The sequence below is a fragment of the Dromaius novaehollandiae genome, chromosome Z (assembly GCF_036370855.1).
Source record: "Dromaius novaehollandiae isolate bDroNov1 chromosome Z, bDroNov1.hap1, whole genome shotgun sequence".
NCBI classification, from domain to species: Eukaryota; Metazoa; Chordata; class Aves; order Casuariiformes; family Dromaiidae; genus Dromaius; species Dromaius novaehollandiae.
This window is the reverse complement of record NC_088132.1, coordinates 41,914,424-41,940,421: the sequence shown is the minus strand read 5'-3', so window position 1 is coordinate 41,940,421 and position 25,998 is coordinate 41,914,424. Positions and strand designations below refer to the sequence as shown.

The following is a 25,998-nucleotide window of genomic DNA, read 5'->3' as shown; positions in this document are numbered from 1 at the left end:
CAATAGGAGTAATAAATAAGGAAAGGCTGGGCCCCTATGCTATATAAATTCCGGATGATTGCTACAGAAGTCTTGAATGTTCCTGAGAAAATGGAAAGCTACTTTTTGAAAATAAATTTTTTAATAGTAAAAAAACCCACACATCATGAACATTCTGGACCCTTGGCATGATGCTAAACTACTTGCAGAATGGATCTTTTTATGTGAAAAGGTTGCTGGGTATTTTTTTTGCTTCTCACTAGACACAGACTGATTATGTTGAATGGAAAATGAATGACAGTTGTTGAGCACCGCATTATCTATTTGGAAATACTTATTCTTTTCACTTTGTTATCACACTAAATTCCAAACCATTTTAGTTTCCTTTGTAGACAAGGACACCAAAAAGCCACTGAGGGGCAAGAGAGTTCTATTTTCATCACTTCAAAATGATTTAGGGGAATGAGGGACCACAATTACAGATCACCTCTTTAAACATTTATCTATCTTGGGGACTACAGCTAGGATGATGCTGAGCTTAATCTGTTTACAATTGATTTTATTTTTAGAGGCAAACATTTAGGGTCAAATCCTGCCTTAGTCATGCAATGTTCAGAACTCAATAGCTTAAATCAATGAGAACTATGAATGCTTATTATATCACAAGATGTTATGAATTATGCTTGCAGGTGTTTAGTCCTTCTAAAAGTTTGTCTCATAATGTGATTAATCACGTAGGTATGACAGGAAGGATTTCAACCATAGCGTTCTGGCTGGCATGTTTAAGTATATGTTATTCCAGTGTCCATACTGTAGATGGGGAGGAGGGAGTGCACTATCTACATACCAGTGTAACCAAGCTCCTCTTTCCAGTGTGCTAAGCCTCAATATTGCACTAGGAACAAGTCTCCCAAATCTCGAGACCGGAGCAACGTGACTGCACTGCTCTCACTGCCTACAGACTTACCGTGTTACTGGAACATGCGTTAGGAGCTGGCCCACGTGTGGACAGGTCTCTGGCTATGCTAACGTAGCAAAGAGAAAATGGAAATTGCAACATATTTAAAGCATGGTGTAAAAACACTTCATTTTTCATGAATCTAAGGGAGACATGGCTGAGAAGAAAGGAGCATTTCTGTGTGAATAGCAAGTGAAGGTCCCTGGTGAAGGCACAGCCAGCACGCGTCTTGGCTGCTCTGGCTGTGTGCTGCGACAAGGGCTTGGCTAAGGGGCTCTGGGAGCAGAGGGTAGCTCTGAGTAATCACAGGGTAAAGCAGCACAGCAGAACGTAAGGGAGCAATGAGAGTTACTGTTCTGAATAAATGCAGTTCTCCCCTTTGAGCTTTAATATGCTTTTTTGACAATGTAAAATAAAATACATAAAATGGTTACTTTGTGGCTTCCTTATTACCTACAGAGCACTCATGTCTTAAATGCTAGCCAGTTAACCTTTGGAGATGGGACTATTTGGTATGGCTTTTATGCGCTCCTCTAGGGCATGCCAGAAAATGCAAAAGGTATAAACAGAAAGATACAGAATTTCCCTTACTCAGTCAAAGACAGTAGAAGAGAAATTTCACCTCATCAATGTCTGTTCTGATGTCCAGCAAAAGTTTGTTTTCTGAATCACTTCACAGACTTGCCGAAGTTTCTTAGTAACAACTGTTACACAAACATCTTGTGGGCATTGTAAGTGCCTGCATTTCTAGACCTTGCTATGCAGCTGTGTTTGCCTGCATCACCCTTGTTTCTTGCAAAACACTGCACAAAGAAAAGACCCAGCTGATGCTCTAACTTTTTACATACTTCTGTCTGTTCATTAAACTGTATTCAAGTAAATAGTTTCTGTGGCTTCCATGTAGTTGTATTTACAAGTATCTGCATGTGGTAGTGGCACCCCTGTGACTACATAGTAGAAGTCATGAAAACTATACAGAAAAGGAAACTGGGAACATACTTTATTCCTGATCATTTTGGTAGTAATGATTAGATTAAATTCTTACATCGAAGGAAAGAAGTCAGTGATTTCTACAGCTGATAATATATGGTATGTGTACAGTCAGCTAGTTTTAGTAATTGTTGATATCAGTACCAGAGCTGATACTCTTCAGTTATTGAAAACTTTAAATGCATTTGCTGTAATTACTTGTAAAAGGGGGGGGGGGGGGAACAGATTTAAAATCTTTTTGAACTCATTCTTGTCCAGTGCATCTTGCTTTCTTTGTACATAGTGGCCCAACTTCCCCAGGAAACCCTGTGGGAGCCCAATGGGTTCTCCCTGATATGGGTTTGAATCAACTTATGCAGAGGAGGCATTGAGTCTAAGTCCTGGGAAAATGTCCTTTACTGCATATTTAAGACTATTCTAGTCAGTTTTTTTTTTTTTAAAGGAGAAAGTCTGCTACCTCAGAAAGGTGATTCCAGACCATGAATCATAACTGAATGGAAGAGGCTGCTTGATTAAAAAAAGCTTGGGAGAGAGATGATTCTTAAGGACGTTGATCACATTAACGTGATCAGACTTGAGCTTGCTTCCCTGTACTTCTCACCTTGAGACCGTAAGTGCAGGGAAGAAGGATGTGGGACATACCTAAGCTGGCTGGATAAGCAATTTGTGCTTCCTAGCTCAAGGTAATGTGCTTTGAACAATTTAGTTTATTCAGTTTCTAGCTATTGCCTTAACAGATCTACAGCTCATGTAGAGGGGGAAAAAGTAGTTACCGAATGCATTTAGAAGAATGAATATAGTCAAATACACATAATTCTTTACCATTCAGCTCTGTGGAGATATTACATCATCAAAGACAGAACCATTGTTGCTGTTTGCCATGTCAGCTAAATTCAGAAAACAGATTTTTACAAAACCCTAAAGCTTTTGCTGATGAATCATAAATAAGAGAACTCAAATGAACCACTGATATTTTATCTTTTCTTTCTTATTAGGGACCAGTCCTATGGGAGGTGTAGGCAGATTCTGAATTACTGGAGCAATTTAGGTACTCCAAGAAGCTGCAACACAAGGGAGCTGAAGACTGCAGCTGGTTTCTTTTGTTTGGATGGGTTTTTTTGCTGCTGTGTAGATAGAAATGCAAGATGGGATAGCTTTTTGTACCCACCCTTCTCCTTGGCCACCTGGAAGCATCTAGCAAAATAGAGAAGTATTCACAAAGGCGAACTTTCATGTGGGAGCTCTTCTGGGGGCAGTGCAGAGCAGAGGCTTCAGTTTCTCTTTCTCCACTGACTGCATGTACTATGCAGTCCTACTGCTGCCCCGTCCTTCCTAAGGCTAGTCATAACATTGTGTCCATCAAAAGAGGACCGAGGTGTATAAAATGGGGGAGGCAAGCACCTAAAGACTCCTTAGTAAGTGATGTTGTGCAGCCTCTGTCTAACCTTTGTGGGATGTAATCCACAGTCATCTTAGTTTCTGTCTCCAAAAGTTTCATAAACCTGGAAACATTGTCTTGTCATTGCTGAAGAATTAATGCATAATCTCACTTGGATACAGAAACTAGATGTTACTCCATCGGTCTCTTTGAGGCAGCAGTCTGGTAGGCTTTCATAAAACACACATCATGCAAAACCTAGAGGGATGGAGCTTTTCATCAAATGTAGGTGCAGCCATTGCTTTCTTCAGAACACAACTGGAAGAGGAGATGCTTCGGGACTTGTATAGGATAAATACCAGAGTTTTAAACATCAGGAATTGCTGTCTCACTGAATGCTGTATACAGCCAGTAGGCTGAACAGTCATGCTCTTTTCCCCCTCTTCTCCTTCCTCAGAAACTTTCTTCAACGCTGTGGCAGAGGAGAGAGAGAGACAGTAAAAATACTAGTTTGAGAGGTTTTCCAAAAATTAGGAGATGAGCTTCTAATCCCAAGACTATGATGTAGAAGGGAAGCTGCCATTCCTATTTCTGGCTTTCTTTTTTTGTGTGTGTCTGTGTGTCTCTGTTCAGGAGAGGTTTCAGACTTTGAATCCAAAGTGAAGTGCAGGCTATGATGCTTACTAATCTGGGAAATAGGCTGCAAATAAGGTACATTTATATGCTTGTGTTTCCCTATTAGCTAGCTCTCGTGGATCCTCTTTGGAAATATCTTTCTCCTGCACAGGGACCCTAGATGCTTATGGCTAGATTCTACTACCTGCAAGCTAGAGTTTTGCAATGTTCAGCACTGTGGCGTCAAGTTGTTTTACGATGTAGCGTGCTAAATGTAACAGTTACAGAGGAGGTAGAGCCACTAATATTACTGTAAATAGAGGTTTGATTCAGCATCCATGGAAATTAATATCTTTTCATTTACTACAGTAGGTGCTTGATCCTACTGAATATTTGATTTTGAGGTGAGGAATTTGACTTGTATTCTTCAGAAAACAGAAGGCTAAAAGATAGGCTTAAACACAATTCTGATAGGGATTCTCAATAAGAGAAAGGTATTACAATTGCTATTTCACCTTGCAGCAACTGCAGTTATATGGGACAGAAAGTAAGACAAGATTTTCATAAGCCTGCAAAGATTTTGGAAGCCCTGCTTTTAGAGTGTTCAACCTCATGCAATTAAAGGGCCTAATATTTGAGACTGGATTCTCAGCGCTTTCTGAAGTTCAGGCCTTTTTAGAGAGTCAGGTGTGTCTGTCAGAAAATAAGGCAGCCAAATTTTAAAGCCATTGCTGAAAAACCTGGCTTAAAAGATATAGAAACATTGGGTTCTTTAAGCAAAGTTTCTTTGTACATGAGCACTGCACATGTCAAGATGCAGACTGATGAATTAAGCAAATGAACATAAGGTATGGTTATACATATAATGGAATAGAAACCATACTGTCATGCAGCTCTTAACTTATGACTAAGAGATCTAGAAGGATTATCTAGTTCTCTCATGCCTCAGTAATTTCCAGTTCCTCTCCCCCAAATTAAAATCAAAGCTTTTGTACAGAATTCATCTGCAAAGTACAAATATTATGGGAAGTAGTACTGAAGTAGAAAGCTGTCTTTTCAGCAATACTGAGTGCTGCAAAAGCTGTAACTAAAACTAAAATAGATCCTTTTTTGTCTTTGGCTTAGCCATGTGAGGGTGTACAATAAAACAAAGGGAGTATGAACCAATGTCCTATATATTTATAGATTGGATATAAATAGTCCAGCTGCAAATGTTGATGAAGTTCAGCTTCTTCATATTTTCCTTTTTTTCCTCAGACTTGCATGGTTACAAGATAGGCACAATTATTTTTGTGTAGATTGCTACTGCTGCTCCTGTTAGATGAAAGAGAGAGAATTCAAAGGAGAAATTAATATATAAAGTGGATTTGGCTTATCTTTCATTAACAGAATATCTCCACTACAGAGGTGCTTCTCTTTTAGTACAATCAGCATTTCTCAACACTGTTCCATTTTTTGCTCTTTCTCTTTCAGTAATCCCTCTATATCTTCCCTGTTCATATAATTGAAATCAATACTGTGGGCTAGAACTGCCTCCCAAATCCACTTCACTGAGGGAGTGAAGGAGTACAGGGGAAAAGGAAAACAATACTAAAATCTGAAGCTTCCTTTTTTTTCCCCTCCATCAGAAACAAATGTTGGGGTAAGAGTCCTTTTGGAAAGGTGAAGGAAAATGTTGCGTGGCAAGTATTGACCAGCTGTCAATTGAAAAATGACTCAAGGACCATATTTCCATTTTTTTAAAATTCAGTCAGCCTGCAATTGCATATAGTTAAATAAGTATAAAACTCAAGCTATTGCTGCCATATGCACATAGGATGACAGAGAAACTATTCCGTTTGAAAAGAGCCTATTTATTTTTCACTTTAAAGTCTGGTTACTCTTGTTATTCGGCTAACTTAGTCATATGAATAGTCTTCCTCTAAAATCAGAGAAATTAATCCTGAAAGAGCTTTTTTTGAAGTCCCCTGAATAGTTTGCTGGAGGAGTCTGTCTTTGTCTGCTGACTAGTCACTGAACTGGGTTGCTGTGATTGTGCTGCTAGTTAGCCACCTTTGAACAGGCGCTTCTGCTACAGGATTCACATCCTCACTATCTAAATTGGCAAAATAGAGGTACGTTAAATTTTATTGCAAAGTTTGTTCATATTCAGCTACCGTTTTCCTTTATTTCATTTACTGACAGTAGAGCCTTGGTGGAAGAGCAGATAACATTACCAGGGCTGCTATGCATCATCTTAGGACTTGCAAACATAATCTTAAAGCCCATATGCAAAGAAAAGAAAATTGAATATCCTATCAGAAATAAGGAGTCTGAAATGTTTTGATAAAGTAACTCTCATTCTGTATCAGTAAACAAATTGTTTAAGTATATTTTAGTGCCATGGCCTTGCCACATAATAAACTAGTTTAGTCCTTAAGAAAAATTACACAGTAGAAAAAAAATTAATGATGATTTACTGCAAAGAGAACTTGATTTCAGGGTCCTAGTTAAATGTCCTTTTGGAATCCAAGTCGAGCGTATCAAATGATTCTCCCTTGTTAACATGCTTGTGTTGATTTCTTCAAGGAAATCCATCAGATTTTTAAATATGTCCCCTTCTAAAGGGAAGGAAAAAGATGTTCATTCTTCCCCAAAACCATGTTCATCCATGTATGCATCCTGTCTTATTTTATTATAGCTTTTACTCATTTTCACAGTTCAGAGATCAGGTTTACTGATCTGTAGTACCGCATATCTTCCCAGGAACCTTGGTCGCTTTCCAGTTGTCTGGTGTTGATGCAGTTTTAACAAGAGGTTATATATTCTGCAATTAGTAATTCAGCTAGTTCATCCTGAATCACCAAATGCCTGGGTAAATACTGAGCTATTATTCCCCCTTTTATTTGTTTGTCCCATATCCTCCTTTACTGAGAAATCAATATGAGATAAGTATTCAAAATGTCAGTCTGGATCCCTTCTTTAGAATGGACGTGTTAGAAAATACAAGGTTGGGATTTGAGGCTTCAAGGCCTCCATCACATCTGCTACTTGATTGTGCAGATGCTCTCTCTTCTGCCAGTTTAGTCCTCGAGGCACTTCAATTTGGGGGTGCCTAGGACTAAAATCTTGCATGTGATGAGCAGTTAAGCACCCAGTTTATGTCTGTGTCTGCTCAAAACAAAGCAATCGATCTTGAATATTTCTTTTACATCTCTCACCATCTGGAGACCACTCGAGTAGGCATCTTTGCAGCTCACTAACTGTGTAGTTGGTCTTGTCCCCTCACTCACTCTTCAAAATAGAGATGCTGCTACCTGTTCCCTCAGGTTCACTTTATTTAATAAACTTAGGTGTTTGGCCTGTCCCTTAGGTTTGGGTGTGAGACCAGGCTGTGGATCTCGTCTATGTGATAAAATCTTAAATCTGCCTCTCCTCCCTCTGAGCTGAATTCTCTAGTTGCCAGAATATAGGATAAAGTTTTCTGAATTACTCTTACTGGTGAAGAGAATAATTAAATAGCCGCTGCAAAGCTCTGTAGACGAATGGCTGAGGGAGACATTGGGGACTTGGAAACCTGGATTCCAGCCCCTGTTCTTATGAGTGTTTGAAGTATGCTCTGTTAGGAGCCCCAGGTCAGAAGACCCTCTATGTGAGCGGCTAGAGTATTGAGCTAAAAGATGCGCATTAAAGCTCCTCAGGCAGAGGAAGATATTGAACCTGTTTGTTCTGCATCTTGGATGTGTGTATTGACCCGGCAAAGCATGGCACAGACCTCGCTGCATCCTCCCTTTCCCACCCTGACCATGTTTGGTGAGGAGCGGGGGTACCTGCTGTGCCCCAGGCAGAGGTGTGGAGCTGCATGTCCACCCTGTGTGCAGTGCTGAGCAATAGGGCATTTAATTCTATTGCCGATGTGGTGTAGAATTTTTAAACCTCTAGTTCTTGCCTCAGAGGTTAAGTGATGCTCTGTGGAGCCGAGCGGGTAGTTAACAGTGAGGAATTTCACTGGATAAATGTTTTAGAGTTAAAACACTTATGTTCTAGTGCAATAGAATTCATCATTATACACAATTACTGTATAGATGTACTCAGCTGAGAGATAATTAATGTAAATCATGATTAAGAAATCGCTCTACTACTAGGAGATAGTCTGAGACCATTAATTTATTCTATGGAAGCTACTGAGCAGCTATTCAAAACAGACAAATCTTGAAATGAGAGAGGGTGTTCTGGGATACATAACATGTATTTTTCTACCCGAAATGAGCATCTTTTCAAATTCATTTCTAAACCTGGGTAAATACAGATCCAAAGATAAGATTGTGAGCTATTGTTGAGGCCCTTACCTGGACTCTCTTCTAACAGTTTCTTCTTTTGCCAGTGGTGTTCAGTGCTTCACTGATTATTTGCTATTCTACAAGTGCCAGGACTCTGACATGTCTTTAATCCAGCTCAGATATGTACCTAGTGTTAAACTGGTTCACTGAAAGAAGCTGTTAGGAGACCAGCAATTTGGTGGCCAAAAATGACCCCCAAAGGGTTCACTTGTGAGAGAGGCAGAGAGACAGCAGGTATTCAGAGGAAATGAAAACAGTGAAAAGGGATTTTGTAACAGAAGTTATACTGATATACTCCTTGCCAGTGGAGGATAGCTTTACTTAGTTTATCGTAAAAAGTAGAGGTTTAGAACCATGATGGATTGGAAATGGTGTTGCTGTAAATATGTCTCTATACAGGAGCTGTGGAAAAGAGAAGTTAGCAGTCAATTTCTGATTACTGTAGTTTTGAATTTGCTTATGTTTATGCAGAGTTAAATGATGAATCTTAAAATTCATCAGTGAACTTATTCTTTCATTGTGTTTCAGTTAGGTAAAATGAGAGGGATTCTCTGTAGTGAAATAGGTGCAAGGGGATAACCGCTTAGCATGGATAATTTTTGGAATTGCACAAAATCATTATCAAATAGTTCTATTTTTGGAGAGCCTAAGAGGCTACGCTGTGCCAGACAGCTATATAAACCTAAATTAAGGAGATGCTTTCTGTGAGAAGTGTGGATAGTCTTTCTGCTTTGAGCTGGCTTGCCTGTTTCGTTCCTGAAAAGAACCTTCCCTCATATGTAATTAAGAGCATACTCAGGAATGTGTTCATGCAGTAAACACATATTTATGCAACCCCTTTATGCAGAAATCCTGGAGGGGTGCTAACAGTTGGACAAAACTAATAATACTGTGCATAGTTCTTCAACTTGTAGATGCAAATCTTTTGGGCTTCTCCTTAAAAGTTCTTATTTAACATATCTGATTTGTGTCCACCCTCATAATGTTACTGAGAAAGTGCTTTCCAATTTTTCAGTAGCTCTGCCTTCAGGGACTTCTTGAGTCGTCTTATATATTCCCCTCCTCCCTGAATTAGCATAATTCCAGTAATCTATTTTTAATATGATGCTTATAGTCATTTAATACTCTTACTTACCTTAATGCTACAAGTGAACAAACACCAACAAGAAAAATAGCAGTTCTAAATCAAAACTCCTGATCAAAGCTGCGAAGACTTTCTTCTCAGATAGTTCACTAAACACATGTTCAGTATTCGTTTTTTCTAAAATCTTTTGAAAGATACTGTCATGTTTATACTGCTTTTAGAAAAAGGCTTTACATCCAGGGAAGTCACCTGTGTTCGCCTACGCTGCCACTGTCCCCCTGCTTCCTTCTGTGTTAGTATCATAGCAATTCTCTTAATTTTCAGAGCTGCTGAGCACCCAAACATCTAATTGTCAGTTTGACAGAATAAATCAACTAAGCAGTTCCAAGAGATTTTGCTCACGGCCTGTAAGAGTTTGATATAACTCGCTGAGTGCTTGAGCCATGTTCTTCATGGATATAACAGAAAAGAATCTCTCCTCTTGACGGCACTGCTCTGTTACACATACGTTAAGAAAAACCTGAACATTCAAAAGCCTTCTGAAAAGTACACTGGGTTAATCTCTGCACATGCCTTAGCAGGATAAACTATGTTACTCTGAGCTGTTAACTACTTACTATGAGTTCTTTGCTTGGACATTCTAGATAAGCTTGGCTTAAACAAGTGATTATAGGAAAAGTTGTGAATCCTGCAGAAACTACTGCTTTAATATAGCAATAAATGAATGATTTTTAACCTCTCATAAGGTGACCTGAGACAGAAAGAGTACCTGCGACTGCAGGTAGCTCAGTGAGAAGCTTCAGGATGTGGTTAAAGCCAACGATGTGTAAATAGTAGGATGAATAATAACAAGGGGGATAGTTTTATACATTTTTAATTGAAGACAATGCAAGTGCTGCACTGGACATTTCATTTCAAGAAGGGAATTTCAGTGCTAAAGGAGGCTGCAAAGGGAATAATTTGTTTCAGCAAGACATAGAAAACACTTGTGAAAAACATACTACACGACCTCCTAACTTCTTAGCTTTTTTGAGCAAACTTCTAAATATTTGGACCTCGTAATGCTGTAAGAATAGTGGCTTAAATAAAAGGGACTGAAAAATAAAAGACATGATATAGAAAAAACAGAACAGAACCTGTATCTTCTCTCTCTTGCCAGAAAAGTTGCTGGCAAATAAATGAAATTTTAGAAATGGGCACACTCAAAATTTAGAACGGGGTTCTTTTTCATAAAGTGAGAACCTGTGCAAATTATTGCCTTTATAAGTGTGAGCTTTTAGCTCAGAGAGGTTAAAAGGAGGCTCAGGTATCAATTTAGTTTTATAGCTGGCATTTCAAATAAGAAACTTTACAAGGGAGATCAAAACTCAGATCTCATATCCACTGCTGTCAAAACTGTGAGGGAGCTGAGCGGAGCTGAGCTGGGTGCGTCCTCGCCGATGGGCTGCTGCACAGCGGAGAAGCCCTTTCGAGGAGCCTCCACCAGCAGCGGAGCTCTGCTCCTCGTAGCTCCGCATCGACTCATCTTTCTGCGCTGAGCACCAGGCTGCTGTTCTCCTAGTCACATAGAGCCAGCTTGAACACGTCCGCGTTATCCTGCCGTCACCATGTAAACACCGCGGGGGACAGCCTCTCCCCACGTCTGTCGCCAAGTCCGTGCAGGATCCCTGCTTAGCTCCTGTTGAAGGCAGGGTGCCAGGGTAAACGTGAGCCTGGCCACTGCCTTCGCCCAGAGGTTTCAAAGAGGGGCCGGCCCGGTGCTGAGCGGCCGTATCTGATTTTCTAACGCAGAGAGCCAGAGGAGGGACTTCGCGGACATGGATCAAGTTTGCAAAAATGACAAGCTCGCTGGTAGGATTGTTCTTTAAAAAAGCAAGTATCTTGCATCAGCAAGCCAACTTTTGTTGTTCAGGACTTACGCCAAAAATGATATTCGTATTCTACGTAGATTAAAATTCGTTCCCCGAATTTCTTATTGGCCTTTAATAAGTGACATTCTTGCTTTTTAAGAAATTCAGCGCTGGTGGCACATCAAATTCAGCCAATTCCTTTTATATGCATGTTGTATTTCTGGCCAAAACATCACCTCTCATTCTTGTAATTACACTTTTCAATTCCCTTGTCTCCAATTTTTTTAAACATCTGCTGTCACATCTATTTTGGAATTGCAGCTTTTTTTATCCCTCATTATCATTCTTCCCACCTCACATAGTTCATCTCTATAGTTCCAGTATTCTTTCATAATGACTGCTGTCTTATTTTCGTTTCTAGCTCCACTGTCATGTATTACTTTTGTATTGCAGGTCAGAGACCAATGAGCATACTGATCCGCTTGAGTGGCTTTTATCCACTTACAAAGAAATTGTTTATGAGTGTACGAGGGGGCGTTTTCATATAAGGTCAGGCTTTGTCTCGTAATAGGCATGTGTCCCCCGCACACCCCCACCCCAGTGCGAGAAATGCATATTCATTTTTGGTGCTTTGGTGCCTCTAACTTCCCAGTCTGCTTGCAGTCCCAAAGCTTCAAGTGCAAATGTAGCCACAAATATATTGGCAGAGCTTGTGCCTGCCATGCAGAAGCCACCTTTCTGCAAACGTAAGCCATTACGCTTCATCAGAAAATGACACTGATAATTGTTAAGCCTGTGTTATTACTGCTTCACATATTTCACTTGCTGTAGATTTATGATCCTAACCTAGATTCTCCATCTACATCTGCCACTGTCTATTAGGACAGTTTTCAAAAGCAAACATTCAAACTGTGTCTACAAAATACATGTTCGCGTCTGCAAAGAGACACTTGTGTAAGAAGACATGAACAGTTGTCCTCTGAGACATGCATTTGGTCTGTGTAAATAGTTGCCTCTAGAAATCAAAGCTTTACACTTGAAATAGAGTCAAGCAAAGTTAGAAGGAGTAGAACTGTGTGAATAATTTATTTTTCAGCAGGAGATTTAGGAAGTTTAGGTTCAGATCAAACCAGATTCAAGAGTTCTTTTTCATCTGTGGTTTAACTAGAAGCTCTCAATGTGTAATGCTATTTAATAATAATAAAAGAAAGTTTTTAGGTGTTGTAATAAAAGCAAAAGATGAGAGCAAACAGTTTGATAGTGGGTGGCATTTTTCTCTCCCTTATTCAGTAGTCCTGTCGTTAAACTGGTCACCGAGGACACTGCAAAGCCTGACTCCCTGCCCTGCTCTGCCGGGGGGATCCAGCCCAACAGCACATCACAAAATGCACCAGGCAGAGATGTTCCTGCGCTACCCTCTCGATATTGTGCTGTAGTGGCTAGACAGTTATTCACTGGTGCAGGAATGGAAATTATAGTGTTCACCTTCAAGTCTTAGCTACCAGATTACAGAGGCATGACCGCTCTTGGGGACTTTTTTGTTTAACGCTGCTTCAGAAGGGGAAACTGAAAAACTTCCATTCTAATCCCCTCATGCGCAGAAGGGAGCCTGCGTCTCCTATAGCCTGGGAAGTGTTCTTCTGGGATCACTGAATAATAGCTGATTATTTGAAAAATCAGTGCTGGGCTTTATTTATTTATTTTTGCCAACACAATTTGAGACAATTTATCTCTGTCATGAAACAGCTTGGCAACAGCCACTGATTTTGTGAAAAATGTAGTATCTGTCAGGAAAAAAGAAAGTTCTACGTGATTGTTCTGCTTTGAGGGAATTGTGGTTTTAACTAGGAATTTGAAAAAGTGACCATTTCCTCTAACTTGCATTGCAAACATATTTGGCAATGTTACTTTTACTTCTCATCATACCTATTTCTAAGCTTTATGAAATCGCCACAACACACAGTTTTCCAGTCTTGCCTATTTTAGTTGATAGGGCTTTTGTTTATGTAATAGCACTGATTAATCTAATAGGCAAATAAAACCTGAAGTGTAGTTTCTGCAAAGTCATGCTGTTTAATAGTAAATTAGCTGTCCTGTCTGTGTTTGTGGCTGTCAAAAAATAAAGCAAAGTAGAACCAAATTGCTACCTTCTGTAAAACAGGCCTCTGGGTACAGAAGATAAGAGAATTTAACCAGGACAGTTGTGATATTTCCTTTTTGCCACCATGGAATACTGCTTTGGGAATTTTATTCAGGAGTTTAAAAAGTAAATTTCTGGTAGATCAGACAAAAAGTAGTCTAGGCATTTTTTTGTGAATAAACATAGCTAAACCTCTTATAGCATTTACTTTTCTTTTTTTCATTAGTGCCACACTTTATAAATAAAATTATGTATGCATTTTATTTCAAATAGCAATTTTTCCATTTGTCTGTTATGCAAAACATTGTTGTAAAGCACAAATTATAAAAAAAGCTTGATGAAGTTGGAAAAGAACTTGCCAGAGCTGAATGGTACTGGGCACTGCTCTTGGAGAGGGGTCTGTGACTGGGTCTCTTCTTCATTTCCTAGGAGAGGAGGCCAGTTCCTATTCCAAAGAGAGCAACAGGTTTTTGGCTAGGTTTGCGTTGTGTTGTGTACTCTCATTCTGTCTGACCCAGCAAATCATCACCCATTTCGTGGCTGAACAACTGCAAGGGGAGGGATTGGCTGCCCCTTCCCCCCAGCTATGTTACACCTTGATTTTTAGGTCCTGCTCTCCAAGATGGAGTGGGTGCCTAGGCCCCTGCAAGCGGACAGAAAGGAAAACCACATTTTCTTCCCTACTGTGTTTAGGTGGAGCAGAAATACGCAGAGCTTTATACGCAGAGCTTTATACCCAAGCATCTTGCATTTTAAGAGAAGAACACAACTGTTGGTAGTGTTTAAAAGAAAATGCTTAGGCACCTACCCCATCAGGAGGCAGTTCAAGGCTGTGAAAGCTGAATAGGAGAGTCACTGCTTAACTCTTGGTCTTGAGGAAACATCCCTATTCTCAGTTCATATTCTTGCCTAGCTCAAGCTTTGCATGTGCCTTTTGTAACCCCTCTAATTCATGGGCTTGAATTCTGCGTTAGAGGTCAGGTGCCTGGAAGCAAGGTGTGCAGAGGCATGTGTAGATGGTACATCATCTTCATCCTTCTGAGTGTACTGACTATAATTACTTGTGAATACCGGTGTGAATAACTGTGTGCATCACTGAGTAGTATGTGACATTTTGACAACTTGTCACTCTCAACATTGTCTGACATCTGCGTTACAATTTCCCAAGATGGTGCAGGGAGGTATCTTACCTATTTACCCTATTTTTTTGTGATAACAATCATGAAGGAGAAAATGGTTTCCTACCATGCCTATGGGTGGCTTTCTTAACTGGAGGATATCTAATTAAGTTTCTGTGAGACAGACAAACTACTTTTATTCAGACTGGCTTGATCACTGATACATTTTTAATATTAGGAAAATTAGTCTGAGAAGGAACTTCTAGGACATACTTTATAATAGTTACAGTAGAGACTTCATAATTAAAGCTAGAAGACCTTTTCCATTTTAAACTTGATTTTGACCTTCCAAAAAGGTACAGAAGCCAAAATGCCTGTCAGAAGTGGAGAAACTATGCTTTCCTTGTATTTCCTGTTTCTGCATCAGACTTCTAATGTAGTCCCTCTAACAGAGTATGTATTTTGAATGCGTGAGGTTGTAGACAGAATGAAAGAAGTGGGAGTTTTTCTTTTGAGGAATGGTCTGGTCCTCCTACCTTTTCAAAAGCAGTCTACAGTGTTACGTGTATTTTAAAATGTCACTTTGTTAATACAAGAGCTACTAGTCTGATGGTATTGTGCTTCAGAGATGATTTTACCCAGCTGGAATGCAGGAGATTTAGCTGTATGGCAGTGTTTTCTGAATGGGTTAAGATTTTGTGGGCTATGTGACAAATGTTAACCTTCTTCTCCTTAAACTTAGTTTTTGTAATTAAAAGCATCTAGTCTTTTTCTCAAAAGCACAGTTCATTTTTGGTTGAGTAATATGGAAGCATAGGCTAAAAAGGAGAGAAGCAAGAATTATACTTCAGGGAACACAAATTTCCATAAAATCTTCTGGCTTGTACAGTTCTTCCTGCTGAATCTCTCAAATGCAGTTAAAACCTACAGGAGTCCATACTTACTTCAGAAGGGACTGGATGAGATCCTTTGTCCTCACCTGGTAGGTGATCTAGCAGGGAAGAGGGACAGCTTGGTCCTATTTCCTCAGTAGCCTTTCTTACACAGAAGCTAGCAAGAGATCATCTATAGCCTTCTGAGACTTCGCTCTCTTCTATATATAAATGGAAGTCTAGCCAAATTACTTGTGGGGAAATACCTCATTTTTCCTCCCATATTTGCCTTACTTGCCCACCTTTGTATCCATTAGTTACATAAGAAAGGAATGTCACCTCACATAGTTGTTGGGTTGCTGGGCTTTTCAAACCAGAGCCAGCTTGAAGCACAGATTGCTTTAACAGCAGCCTACTTTGACAACAGCTGAAGAGCAGCATAATTCTTCCCTGTCTTCCATCATTTGAACTGGAGGTGCTGTCAGTCACCATAAAAATAAATGTCCTATCACCTCTGCAGTAGGGAGTAGGGTGAAGAAGACCCTGTTACGTGCAGGACAGCAGGTTGAAAGAGATAAGGTGGAGGGGAGCGAAAAGGAGGAGGTGATGCAGACCTGCCTAGATAGGAAGGGAGAAGTCAGATGATCTTCTGTCAGTCACAGCCTCATTCCTCTGCCCTAACCTCATTGCCTGAGTCAGCCCTCTCAAAAATTAAAAATCTAAGCACACAAATAAATTAAGTCTGTATCAAATAGAATGTGGTACTTCAGATGATACAGAAGTGGACACTGGCTTTCATCTCTTCCTCCTCTTCTATTTATTCTGTAAGTGTATTAACTTTGCAAACTTGTGGGAGATATAATTTCTACAAATTGGGCCACAACATATAATGACATTTGTGTATAATATGAATGTATTCAAAAGGCTGTAGGTATGATTAGTCATGAGGTGACAGTAACAAGCTGATGGACTCTTGTGACCTGGGATTTGAGTATTCTGTAGAAGCTATAGAGTCTTTCAGGGCATCGGAACTGTAGGAACAAATAAAACAGCTCCCAGTAAATACAACCAAAGAAGCAACTTCATACGTGTTTTGAATTGTGATGGCTACTGATTGCAGATATAAGAACCTTCTATATAGTGCATTTAAGATTTGAAATCAACCGTACACACCCTATATTTGTCATCTCATAAAAGCAAAGTCTATTCTTCATGTTTTACTGCTTAACAAGGTATCATCGTATCAAATATGCTAGTATGAATTTTCCAACTACAATGCCAGGACAAATCCATGATAACTGTGTGTTGATGGTAAAATGAAAGCACTGATGATAAAGTATCAATGGAAGAAACATTTATTTTCCAAATATGGACAAATAACACCTAATTACTTGGAATCAATTGCTACATGATTCAGAAGTATGACATATTTTATGGAGATGAGGAAAGCTGCTAAGATGTTCAACTTTACCAAGTATGGTATTATATTTAGATGTAAACACTCTCTCACTGGACTTAACTGGTCAAAATTCTTTAAATACTGCATTCTATAATGTTAAGAGTAAGGTCACACACTTGATAACCCTCCCCCTCACTCCAAGTCCCTCTCTACTTTTGCATAGGCTGAAATAGAAATATTAAATGGTAGTATGATACCCATGATTGCCCTGTGTTAAAGTTCTATTACAAAACTGCCCCAAACTGTGAGATAATAATAATAAAAGGGTACTTAAAAATAATGTAGTAGTCACATGCTGAGCACCTGCAAAGGCTGTACAAAATAGTATTAAAGCTGATGCAATTAGCTAGATAAGAAATTCCTCCTGGGTGGCAGGATCCCCTGATAATGAGGGAAAAAAAAAAAAGCAGGGACAAAAAAAAGGAAATCATTTCATTTGTCTGATCTCTAAATGCTATCCAGAAAGGGTAGATAAGTGAATTAAGGGAAGAAGTGCTTTTCCCAGCTGTTTTGCAAATCCCATCCAATATTTTAAACTTGCTTAATAGTAATAAAAAGTTTTGTTAGCAAAAAAAAAAAAAAAAAAGGGAAAAAAAGAAAGAAAGAAAAAACCCATCCCTTTAAGAGGGCCCGTTTGCTGGATGAAGGGTGTGCAGCATTTCTGAATCCTGTTCTTATTTCTTACGCCGCATCCCCAGGAACAAAAGCATCTCCACTTTTGAAAATCTGATCAGAATGTTAAAACTGCCAGTCCAGGGCCCTTATCTTCTGCTTATCCTAAATGCCCCCTTTAACACGTGCTGGTTTTGATCTAGAACAAATCTGCATTTTCATTGGTGATACACTAGAGGAGCGGAGGAATGTGCAGATTACTGGAAGAGCAAAATCCAAAGTAGGAGCTGTAAAGCATGCCTCCTCCTAACATGTCCTTGTACCATCTGCATGGAGTCATTATTTGGTATTTCCTCTCCTTCCTCCAGAATTGTGGAAGTGTATGAGAAGTCCTGGAAGTCAGCATAGGGCCAGCAGGGGTGGGATTCCAGCTAGAGCACATAAATAAGTGACAGAAGTTGCTGGGGTGAATGTCAGAGCCATCTGGCAGGTGAAGCCCTGCCAGATGGTACGCAGAAGGCAGCTTCCACATGTGGCTCACACGGTTAGTTTTCATCTCATGGTCTTGGCAGCCATGCTGCAGTCATTTTGGTGTTGTCTCACAAAGCATTTTTATTGCTGCACGGATACCCCTGAACAGTCTTGTGATACCCTATTGCTGTCTGCTAGCTCTATTTTCCTTAACGTGACTGCTTTCACTGAATGGCATCTTTCTGCATACATGCTCAGCTACATACCTGCTTGCTTTTTTCTGAAGTGGAGAAGACTGCTTTTCCTTCAGTGCTTTCCAGAAACTCCTACGTCTAGTGCAGGATATGCTTTGAGGCTAAAATGCTGTAACAGAATAGAATTTCCTATTCTATTCTATTTTTTTCTGTTTATTTCCTTTTTCTGTCTTTTCCTGTATCTTTGGACATTTTTACAAGCACAAAACTCTCAGTGACTGTAACAGGAGTCTGGCATGAGTAAGGGCAATAGGATAAAAGCCAAAAAAGCTTTCTAATAGTTTTTATTGTATCCTGTAGGTGTTGTATCATCTTTGGATGTTGTTATGTGAGATTTTAAAATGACTAGCCATTAGCTGTCACTTCAGGTATTTCATAGTGTTTTTTTTTTCTCTCGGAAATCTAATTTTTCCTATGTCTGTTGAGCTTCTTGTCCTGCTACTGGTACAGTTTTGCTCAACAGTATCTATCTTGTTCTTGCAATTAGTGGGCTTGGGAAAAAAAAGTGTTTTCCAACCATCTCCCATAATAATCATTATCAAGTGAGATCTGCAGTAATTGTCTCTGTCTCTCTCACACGTTTTTTAAACAAATGAACACATTTATATATGTAAAAACAGCCTCTTTGGCAAGGCAGCAGCAGGATCTATGATGATCAGTAAGAGTAGTTCCACTCAGTGTATAGTGAAAAGGTACTAAAAATAAAAAGCCCCCAAACCCAAAGAGATCATATTTGTTCCATATGGGTTTCCTGTTCCCATCTTAGTAAGTCTTAGCAGTTCTAAGCTGCCCATGCTAATTTCTTGGAGATATAAAAGAATATAACAATTCAATTCACATCAATACTTTATTTCTGAAATGAAATACACTCATTTTTTAAAAGTAAACTTTAAAAATATTTTAAAAGGAAGGGTATCTGTTAGATTAAATAGCATCTTGCTATTCCAGATCACTCATTACTGTCGTAGAGAGGAAGGTTTGCCTCTCTAGCAATGAAGAAGCAAACTGTCACTGGTTCTTACTTTAGACCGTGAAACTGTGACAAGATACCCCAAATTGTACAATGGAACTGAAAAAAAACCTCTAACTGATTTAGTTTTGTAACATGATGTGTGATTAGTATGACCTCTTGTGTTAAACACAGGAACATTCATTTGTTTATTGACATAATGAAACTATCAAGCAAGTAGATGAAATATCCAAAAGCTAGTAACAGCAATGTGCTTGCCCAGTTCTACAAATAAATAGGCTATCAGCAGTAGATATATTAAAATTGAGGTTTGAGGGTGTTACATATGAATTAGAAAAAGAAATGCAATCATTTCCCCATTTAAACACAACAATCATATTTATACTGTAGTCTACTAAGATTTTTAAAAGGTCAGTTTTTTCTTCACAATTCTAATAACCTTACATGATCAGAGTAGATGAAATTCCAGGACATATCCTTGTTGACTTCCAAATAAAATATGCAGATTTACAAATTTGTTGAAGTCTTTCATGCTAAACTAGATCCTGAGGATCTTATCTTCTGTTAAAAAGAAGACTTAAAAGAAAGTATATTTAAGCAAACATTAAGGGACATGACATGTACAGAGAAGGAAGGATGAAAACTAAGCATATCTAAATCTTTAATTACTTCATAAAGCATATATTCTGCCAGCACATTAGTGCAGAACTTTTATTTACACCATGATAGAAATGTATTTTCACTAAGATTTTCTGATTCATGTGTTTGAAAACACAGGCAAAATAGGACGACTGAGACAGAATTATAGCACTGTGGTTTTTTTTACAGACAGGCAATGGAAGATTTGAAGCTGTGTTAAACAGCTTGTTCATTCTTAAAACTAAAAGCTTCTTTTTGGTCTTAGATGCTCGAGAGAACTGACTGCAAAGGAAAGCATCCAAATACACTTTATAATTTAAAAGCGCAGACTAATGTATTTAAAAAGTGCTTTATCATTCAGGCAAGAACGTGTGAGTTTTTATTCAGAACTTGATTATTAAACAAATTGTAACATACCAGAAGGCATTACGATGCTGTATGTCATTATACACCCCTATTTATGTGTTCTTTTTCAAAATAGCCTATGCTGTGTAAATGTACTCAAAGATTCTAATTGTTGGTCATCTTCAGAATAATCTATCTATATATTTGAACCGTAATGTTTACTGCATTAGCGAGAGTTGTTTGATTGTGTATATGCAATACATGCTTGCTTTAAAAGGTACATTTTGGCTAAGAAGTAATTGAAATTTTATAGCAGAGCATATTTAAAAACTTAGTCAGTAATGGTACCTCATCCAGATAACTTAAGATGCAAGCCATTCAAGTCTGCAGAGTGGCAAAGGAAACTGAATGCTGTGTGAGATGCAGAAATTATACAGGTGTAGGCTTTTATCCTAGAAAGGCTTTGTGAATTTTGTCTTTTAGACAGAAGTTGAGAATGTAAAGAGACCTTCCATGCTATTAAAGTGCAGTTTTACAGCTGAATTTTCAATCTGCAAACACAGTGATGCCTGTCTGGAGGAAAAAGAAAAAAGAACCACCTCCTGTAATGTCAGCTAGGTAACATGAATGGCATAGCTATAATAAAGTAAATCACTTACCTTTTTCATTCTTTCCTTAAATAAGTGCAAAAACGAGCCTCTGTCTCGTTCAGACATTGCTCTGTGTAAGGGAGTTGCCAGAATGAATTATTCAGTGACAGTCTGGGAAGGAAAAGGAAGGGGAAGAGGCAAAATGGTAGCAGGTGACCAACTTAAAGATCGCTGTGGGACAGCATTTCAGGAAACTGGATCCGGACAGAAACTCGGTTACTTGGCGGAGGCGGCGTGTGTGGCTGGCGAGCCTCTGCCGGCCCCTCGAAGAGAGGCTCTAACCTGCAAGTCTCCCTGCAGGGCGTCTCCGGGCCTCCAGCCCCGTGAAGCTGCCAGCGACCGGTTTCGGTCGGCTTGGGAAAAGCGTGGCCGAAAGAGGCCCCCCCCCCCCCCCCCATTACGGCTCTGGAAAGCCTCGGCCATGACCGTGTGTGACCAGGCTCCGCAGGGCGCCGCGGCGTGACACAACGGGGCGGGCAGGCCCGAGGCGGCGCCGGGGGAGGCCCGGCGGCGGCGGCGGCAGCCCGGGGCCCGCCGGGGCCTCCCGCCGCGGGCCGGGCCGCTTAGGGCGCCGCTGTGTCTTGCAGGTCGGCGGCGGCGGGGCGGCGCTGGACAGCTCCGGAGCGCGGCGGGCGCCCATGTTCCGGAGGCGGCGCAGATGTGAGCGGCGGCGGGGCCGGGCCGGGCCGGGGAGCGGCCGCGCGGGGCGCCGGGCCGCGGCAGCCCGTCCACGGGGAGGGCCATCCCGGGAGCGGGCGCGCGCGCGGCCTCCCCGCCCCCGGGGAGCCCCCGGCAGCCCCCGGGTTTCCGCGGGGCGGCGGGCGGGCGGGGAAGCCGCGGCGGCGGGATCCCCCGCGGGCGGGGGGCGGGCGGGCGGGGGGACCCCTCGGCTCCGCCCCGGCGCCTCACGCTGCGGCTTGTCCCCCCCCCCCCAGGTGACGTGATGCCCGTTGTTTTGGTCCGCCCGACCAATCGGACGCGGCGGTTGGATTCTACGGGAGCCGGGATGGGCCCTCGGTGGCGGCAGCAGGACTCTCCCCTGCCGACCATAACGCATTGCGCAGGGCGCAGCACCGCCTGGTCCTCCTGCGGCTTTAACGGCGCGGGCATGGAAACCCCGCTGCAGTTCCCGCCGGGCTTCTGCGCCGAGCAGCAGCAGCGCCCGCCGCCGCCGCAGTGCCAGCCGCCGCCGTCGCACGGCCAGGACAAGCAGAGCCTCCTCCAGCAGCAGCAGCAGCACAGCCCATGCCTCCAGTGCAACAACTGCGCCTACTACGGGGCTGCTGCGGCAGCAGCGGGGGATAACCTGCCCCTGCTGCTTCGCACCGCTTCGCCCCTCTCGGGCGCCTTCCGGACGCACTCGTCGCCGCTCTCCTCCGCCGCCTCCTCCCGGCAGGGCAGCCAGCTGAACGTCAGCGAGCTGACCCCCTCCAGCCATGCCGGCTCGGCCAGGCAGCCCCACCAGTACCCCCAGTACCACCAGTGCCATAGCCTGCAGCAGCAGCAGGCAGCCAGCCCCAGCAGCAGTGTCAGCAGCGGCAGCACTCACCACCACCATCACCACCACCACCACCAGCAGCAGCAGCAGCAGCGCCGGGAGAGCAACCCCTTCACCGAAATAGCCATGAGCAGCTGCAGGTACAACGGCGGCGTCATGCGGCCGCTCAGCAACCTGAGCTCGTCCCGCAGGAACCTCCACGAGCTGGACTCCGAGGCGCAGCCGCTCCAGCCGCCGCTCGCCAGCCCCAGCCCCGCCGCCGCCCCGGAGATCGTGGTGTCCAAGCCCGAGCACAACAACTCCAACAACCTGGCGCTCTACGGCCCCGCCGGCCCCGGCCCGGGCCCCGGCGCCCCCAACAACGGCGGCAGCAAGTCCAGCAAGAAGAAGAACCAGAACATCGGCTATAAGCTGGGGCATCGCCGCGCGCTCTTCGAGAAGCGCAAGCGCCTCAGCGACTACGCGCTCATCTTCGGCATGTTCGGCATCGTGGTCATGGTCATCGAGACCGAGCTGTCCTGGGGCGCCTACACCAAGGTACCGCCCGACCGCCCCCCCGCCGCTTCGGGCCCCTCGGCGCCGGGCGCCGCGACCCCCTTCCCCCGGCCCCAGCGCCCTGAGGCGAGGCGACCCCCCCGGCAGCCGTTAGGCGAGGCGACCTCCGCGCGCCCCCCGCCCCCCGCAGCCGTTAGGCGAGGCGACCTCCGCGCGCGCCCACCCCCCCCCACCGGGCAGCCGTTAGGCGAGGTGCCCCTCGCGCGCCCCCTTCCCCCCCCCGCAGCCGTTAGGCGAGGAGCCCCCTCGCGCGCCCCCTTCCCCCCCCGCAGCCGTTAGGCGAGGTGCCCCTCGCGCGCCCCCTTCCCCCCCCGCAGCCGTTAGGCGAGGTGTCCCCCGCGCGCCCCCTTCCCCCCCCCGCAGCCGTTAGGCGAGGTGTCCCCCGCGCGCCCCCTTCCCCCCCCGCAGCCGTTAGGCGAGGCGCCCCCCGCGCGCCCCCTTCCCCCCCCACCCCCCCGCAGCTGTTAGGCGAGGCGCCCCCAGCGCGGGGCAGCCCGGTGCGTGCACGCGGGTCCCTGAGGGACGGCCGTGTCTTCCCGTTGCAGGAGTCGCTGTATTCCCTCGCTCTGAAATGCCTTATTAGCCTCTCCACGATTATCCTGCTCGGCCTCATTGTTGTGTACCACGCCAGGGAGATCCAGGTAATGCTTCGCTTTGTGAATTACTGAGGGTTGACATAACGGCGGTTGCAGAGTCGGTTTTTCTAAAGGTGTTGCTGTGGTAAGTACTTCGCACTTCCCGCGGATCCAGAAGATGAAAACAATCACTTAGTGTTTCCCAAAGTTCAGTGAACATATTTCAGCCCTGGAGAGAAATATGATAGGCTACATGACATATGTGTGCCAGGAAGCTTTGCTTGCTAGGGGCTGTTACCTGCAATTATGCTGTAGGATCACTTCGTCCCAAGGTTACAACACACTTTCTCTATAACGTACGTTTTGCCTTCTGTAGCAGATGTAGGATAGTGCTCTTTTATCTCCCAGTAACTAAATTTCGTGTTGTGCATTTCCTTTGGATGGCAGGCTTAATTGTCAGGGAAGGGGCTTCACTAACTTCTAGGTATGTAGTCTTCATTGTGCTGTCTCAGAAACTGGCATACACTAGGAGAGTATTTAAAGAGATGGGGAATGTTTATGTTAGACTTGTTTTATTTAATGCAACAGAAATTGCAGCCACCAGGGAATGTGACAGAGGAAAACTGCCAAGACGGGTAGGGCTAAAGGTAGGAGGAACATAATGATCAAAGCGATAGAACAGGTCTAACAGATGTTCTCCCACATTCTGCTTTACTGAGTTCTGATTGTTTTTGATCAAGAGATGAAAATTTGGGATTTCAGTTAAATTGAAACATATAACAGTTTTCAATGTTTTGAAGTGAAAAATATCTTATCTGGTGCTTTTGCTACTTATAATTGGAGAGACCTTGGGATACTGGCTGGAATGACAGTTTTCAAGGGCAAAGAAGGCTTTTGCGGTTGTTCCAATTAAGAAAAAAGAGAAATTAAGAATTGTATAGTTCCCTTCTTCTATGCAAATGGGTACTGTAGTACTTCTTGTGTGAAAGAGTACCCTAGTCTTTTGCCTAGACTAACGCTAAAGAAAGTATTGTGTTACTGAACTGTTTGCCAAATTGGATCTTGCCCTGCAGTCTTTACACATGCAAAATTTCTATTTCTGGCAGAGAACCCACTTTCTTTGCATTAGTATCAAAGATGGACAACTGCCTAACCTTACTGTACTCAATAAGTAGGTATTACTATAAAAGAATATTACTAGAAACTAGTGGAATGGTGATGAAGAGGTTTCCTTATTTGTGGAAAAATATAAATGTAGCTGCTGCAATGTGGGAGTCTTCTTCTCCCTTGCTATAAGTGGTGCTTGAGGAACTAAGAACAAAGCTTAAAAAACAAGCTCTGTAAGGATTTGGATTATTTTATGCATTTTCCAGAGGCTTTAAATGTGAAATCATATACAGAATAACCAAACAGTTATAGGTCTCTGTACGCATCAGCTTACAGTAAGTTACTCCAGCATTTATATTTTTTTTTCAGCTAAAGAGATACAAATTTTCAGTCTTTCAGTGTTTTTTTTTTATGGATCAGAAAACACGATCTTTTAAAAAACTTCAGTTGCATTTCTTTGATTTTTTTTCTTTTTTTTAATAAGACTACATGGAGAAGTTGCACAATTGTGTGACTCAAGGTTAATGTAGTTTTCAACACTGCAGGTTATAGAACATAAGCATACCTATTTGTAAAACAGTCATACCCTATGTTTTTGTCTGAGAAACACTGTAGACTGCAATGATCATGGCAGGGCCCGGACTAAGCTGCAGCTCCAAGGGGCTCTTACTCATTTTGAAAACAAATGGGGAGTTCCCATCTCAAGGAGACTGTTGGAAGGAAAGGGCATTGTACCACTGCTAGCTGTTAGGTATCTGATAACTTTTTAATTTAGGCATAGTATGTTTATCCACTTCTTAAAAGATAAAATGAAAAACATGCAGAGCAACATTTACATCTGTCTGTGGTCATAAACTTACGCTACAGCTGAAATCTGAAAACAAGAGGTACCTTTAAAATACTTCGCCTTGGAAATGTACAGAACCTACTCCAGGTTTAAAAAAAAAAAAAAAAAGCGTGTAAGCCCAATAACATAGTGTTTTTTAAATAATCTTAAAGCAGCCTGTTTTCTGAAGACAGTCTTGTAAGGTCAATTTCTCCAGTCTTCAATTCAGGCAAATACCCTCTAAGTGCAGTGGAGTCTTCCATGGATGAAGTCTGTAGAATCATGCGCACAGATGGTTAGTTGTGTCCTGGAGGACCATTTGTACCAGCTATTTGTTAATCCTGTTCAAATTTGGTCATTCCTTTTCATTTTTCTCTGAAAGGTACTTAGACTTTACCAGTAAGTATAGTGTAAATTAGCAGGAATTCACTGAGAGAACAATTTTTTTGTGTGGAACAGAAGAATATCAACATACTCTCCTTGCAGTGTGGTATGTTTTACAGTCTGATGGAAGCAAACCTACCAAAAGAAAAAAAGAGTTTCTTCTATGAAACATGAACCAAAATATGTTGGGGAATAAGGTGAAAGTTTAGCAATTACTAGCACTTGCAGATTTACTACTTCAAAGTACCTGGCAACCTAAAATACCTGTTAACCGAAATTGGCTTCTTCATTTTTTTCCGTAGTCTGTTCCCTTGATTTCTTGGTAGGAGGGTTGAAGAGCCATACTGCAA

General features: G+C 42.2%; 1 protein-coding gene across 1 annotated transcript in view; it reads left to right on the top strand.

Moving 5' to 3' along the window:
* Nucleotides 1–25,998, top strand: part of KCNN2 (potassium calcium-activated channel subfamily N member 2) — a 300,746-nt gene that overhangs the window by 199,156 nt on the left and 75,592 nt on the right. Inside the window, exons 9-11 of the mRNA XM_064502223.1 lie at nt 21,291–21,363; nt 21,639–22,738; nt 23,302–23,397. Of these exons, the coding sequence (XP_064358293.1) occupies nt 21,342–21,363; nt 21,639–22,738; nt 23,302–23,397 (1,218 nt within the window). The 5' untranslated portion in view covers nt 21,291–21,341. The remainder of the gene's footprint in view (nt 1–21,290; nt 21,364–21,638; nt 22,739–23,301; nt 23,398–25,998) is intronic.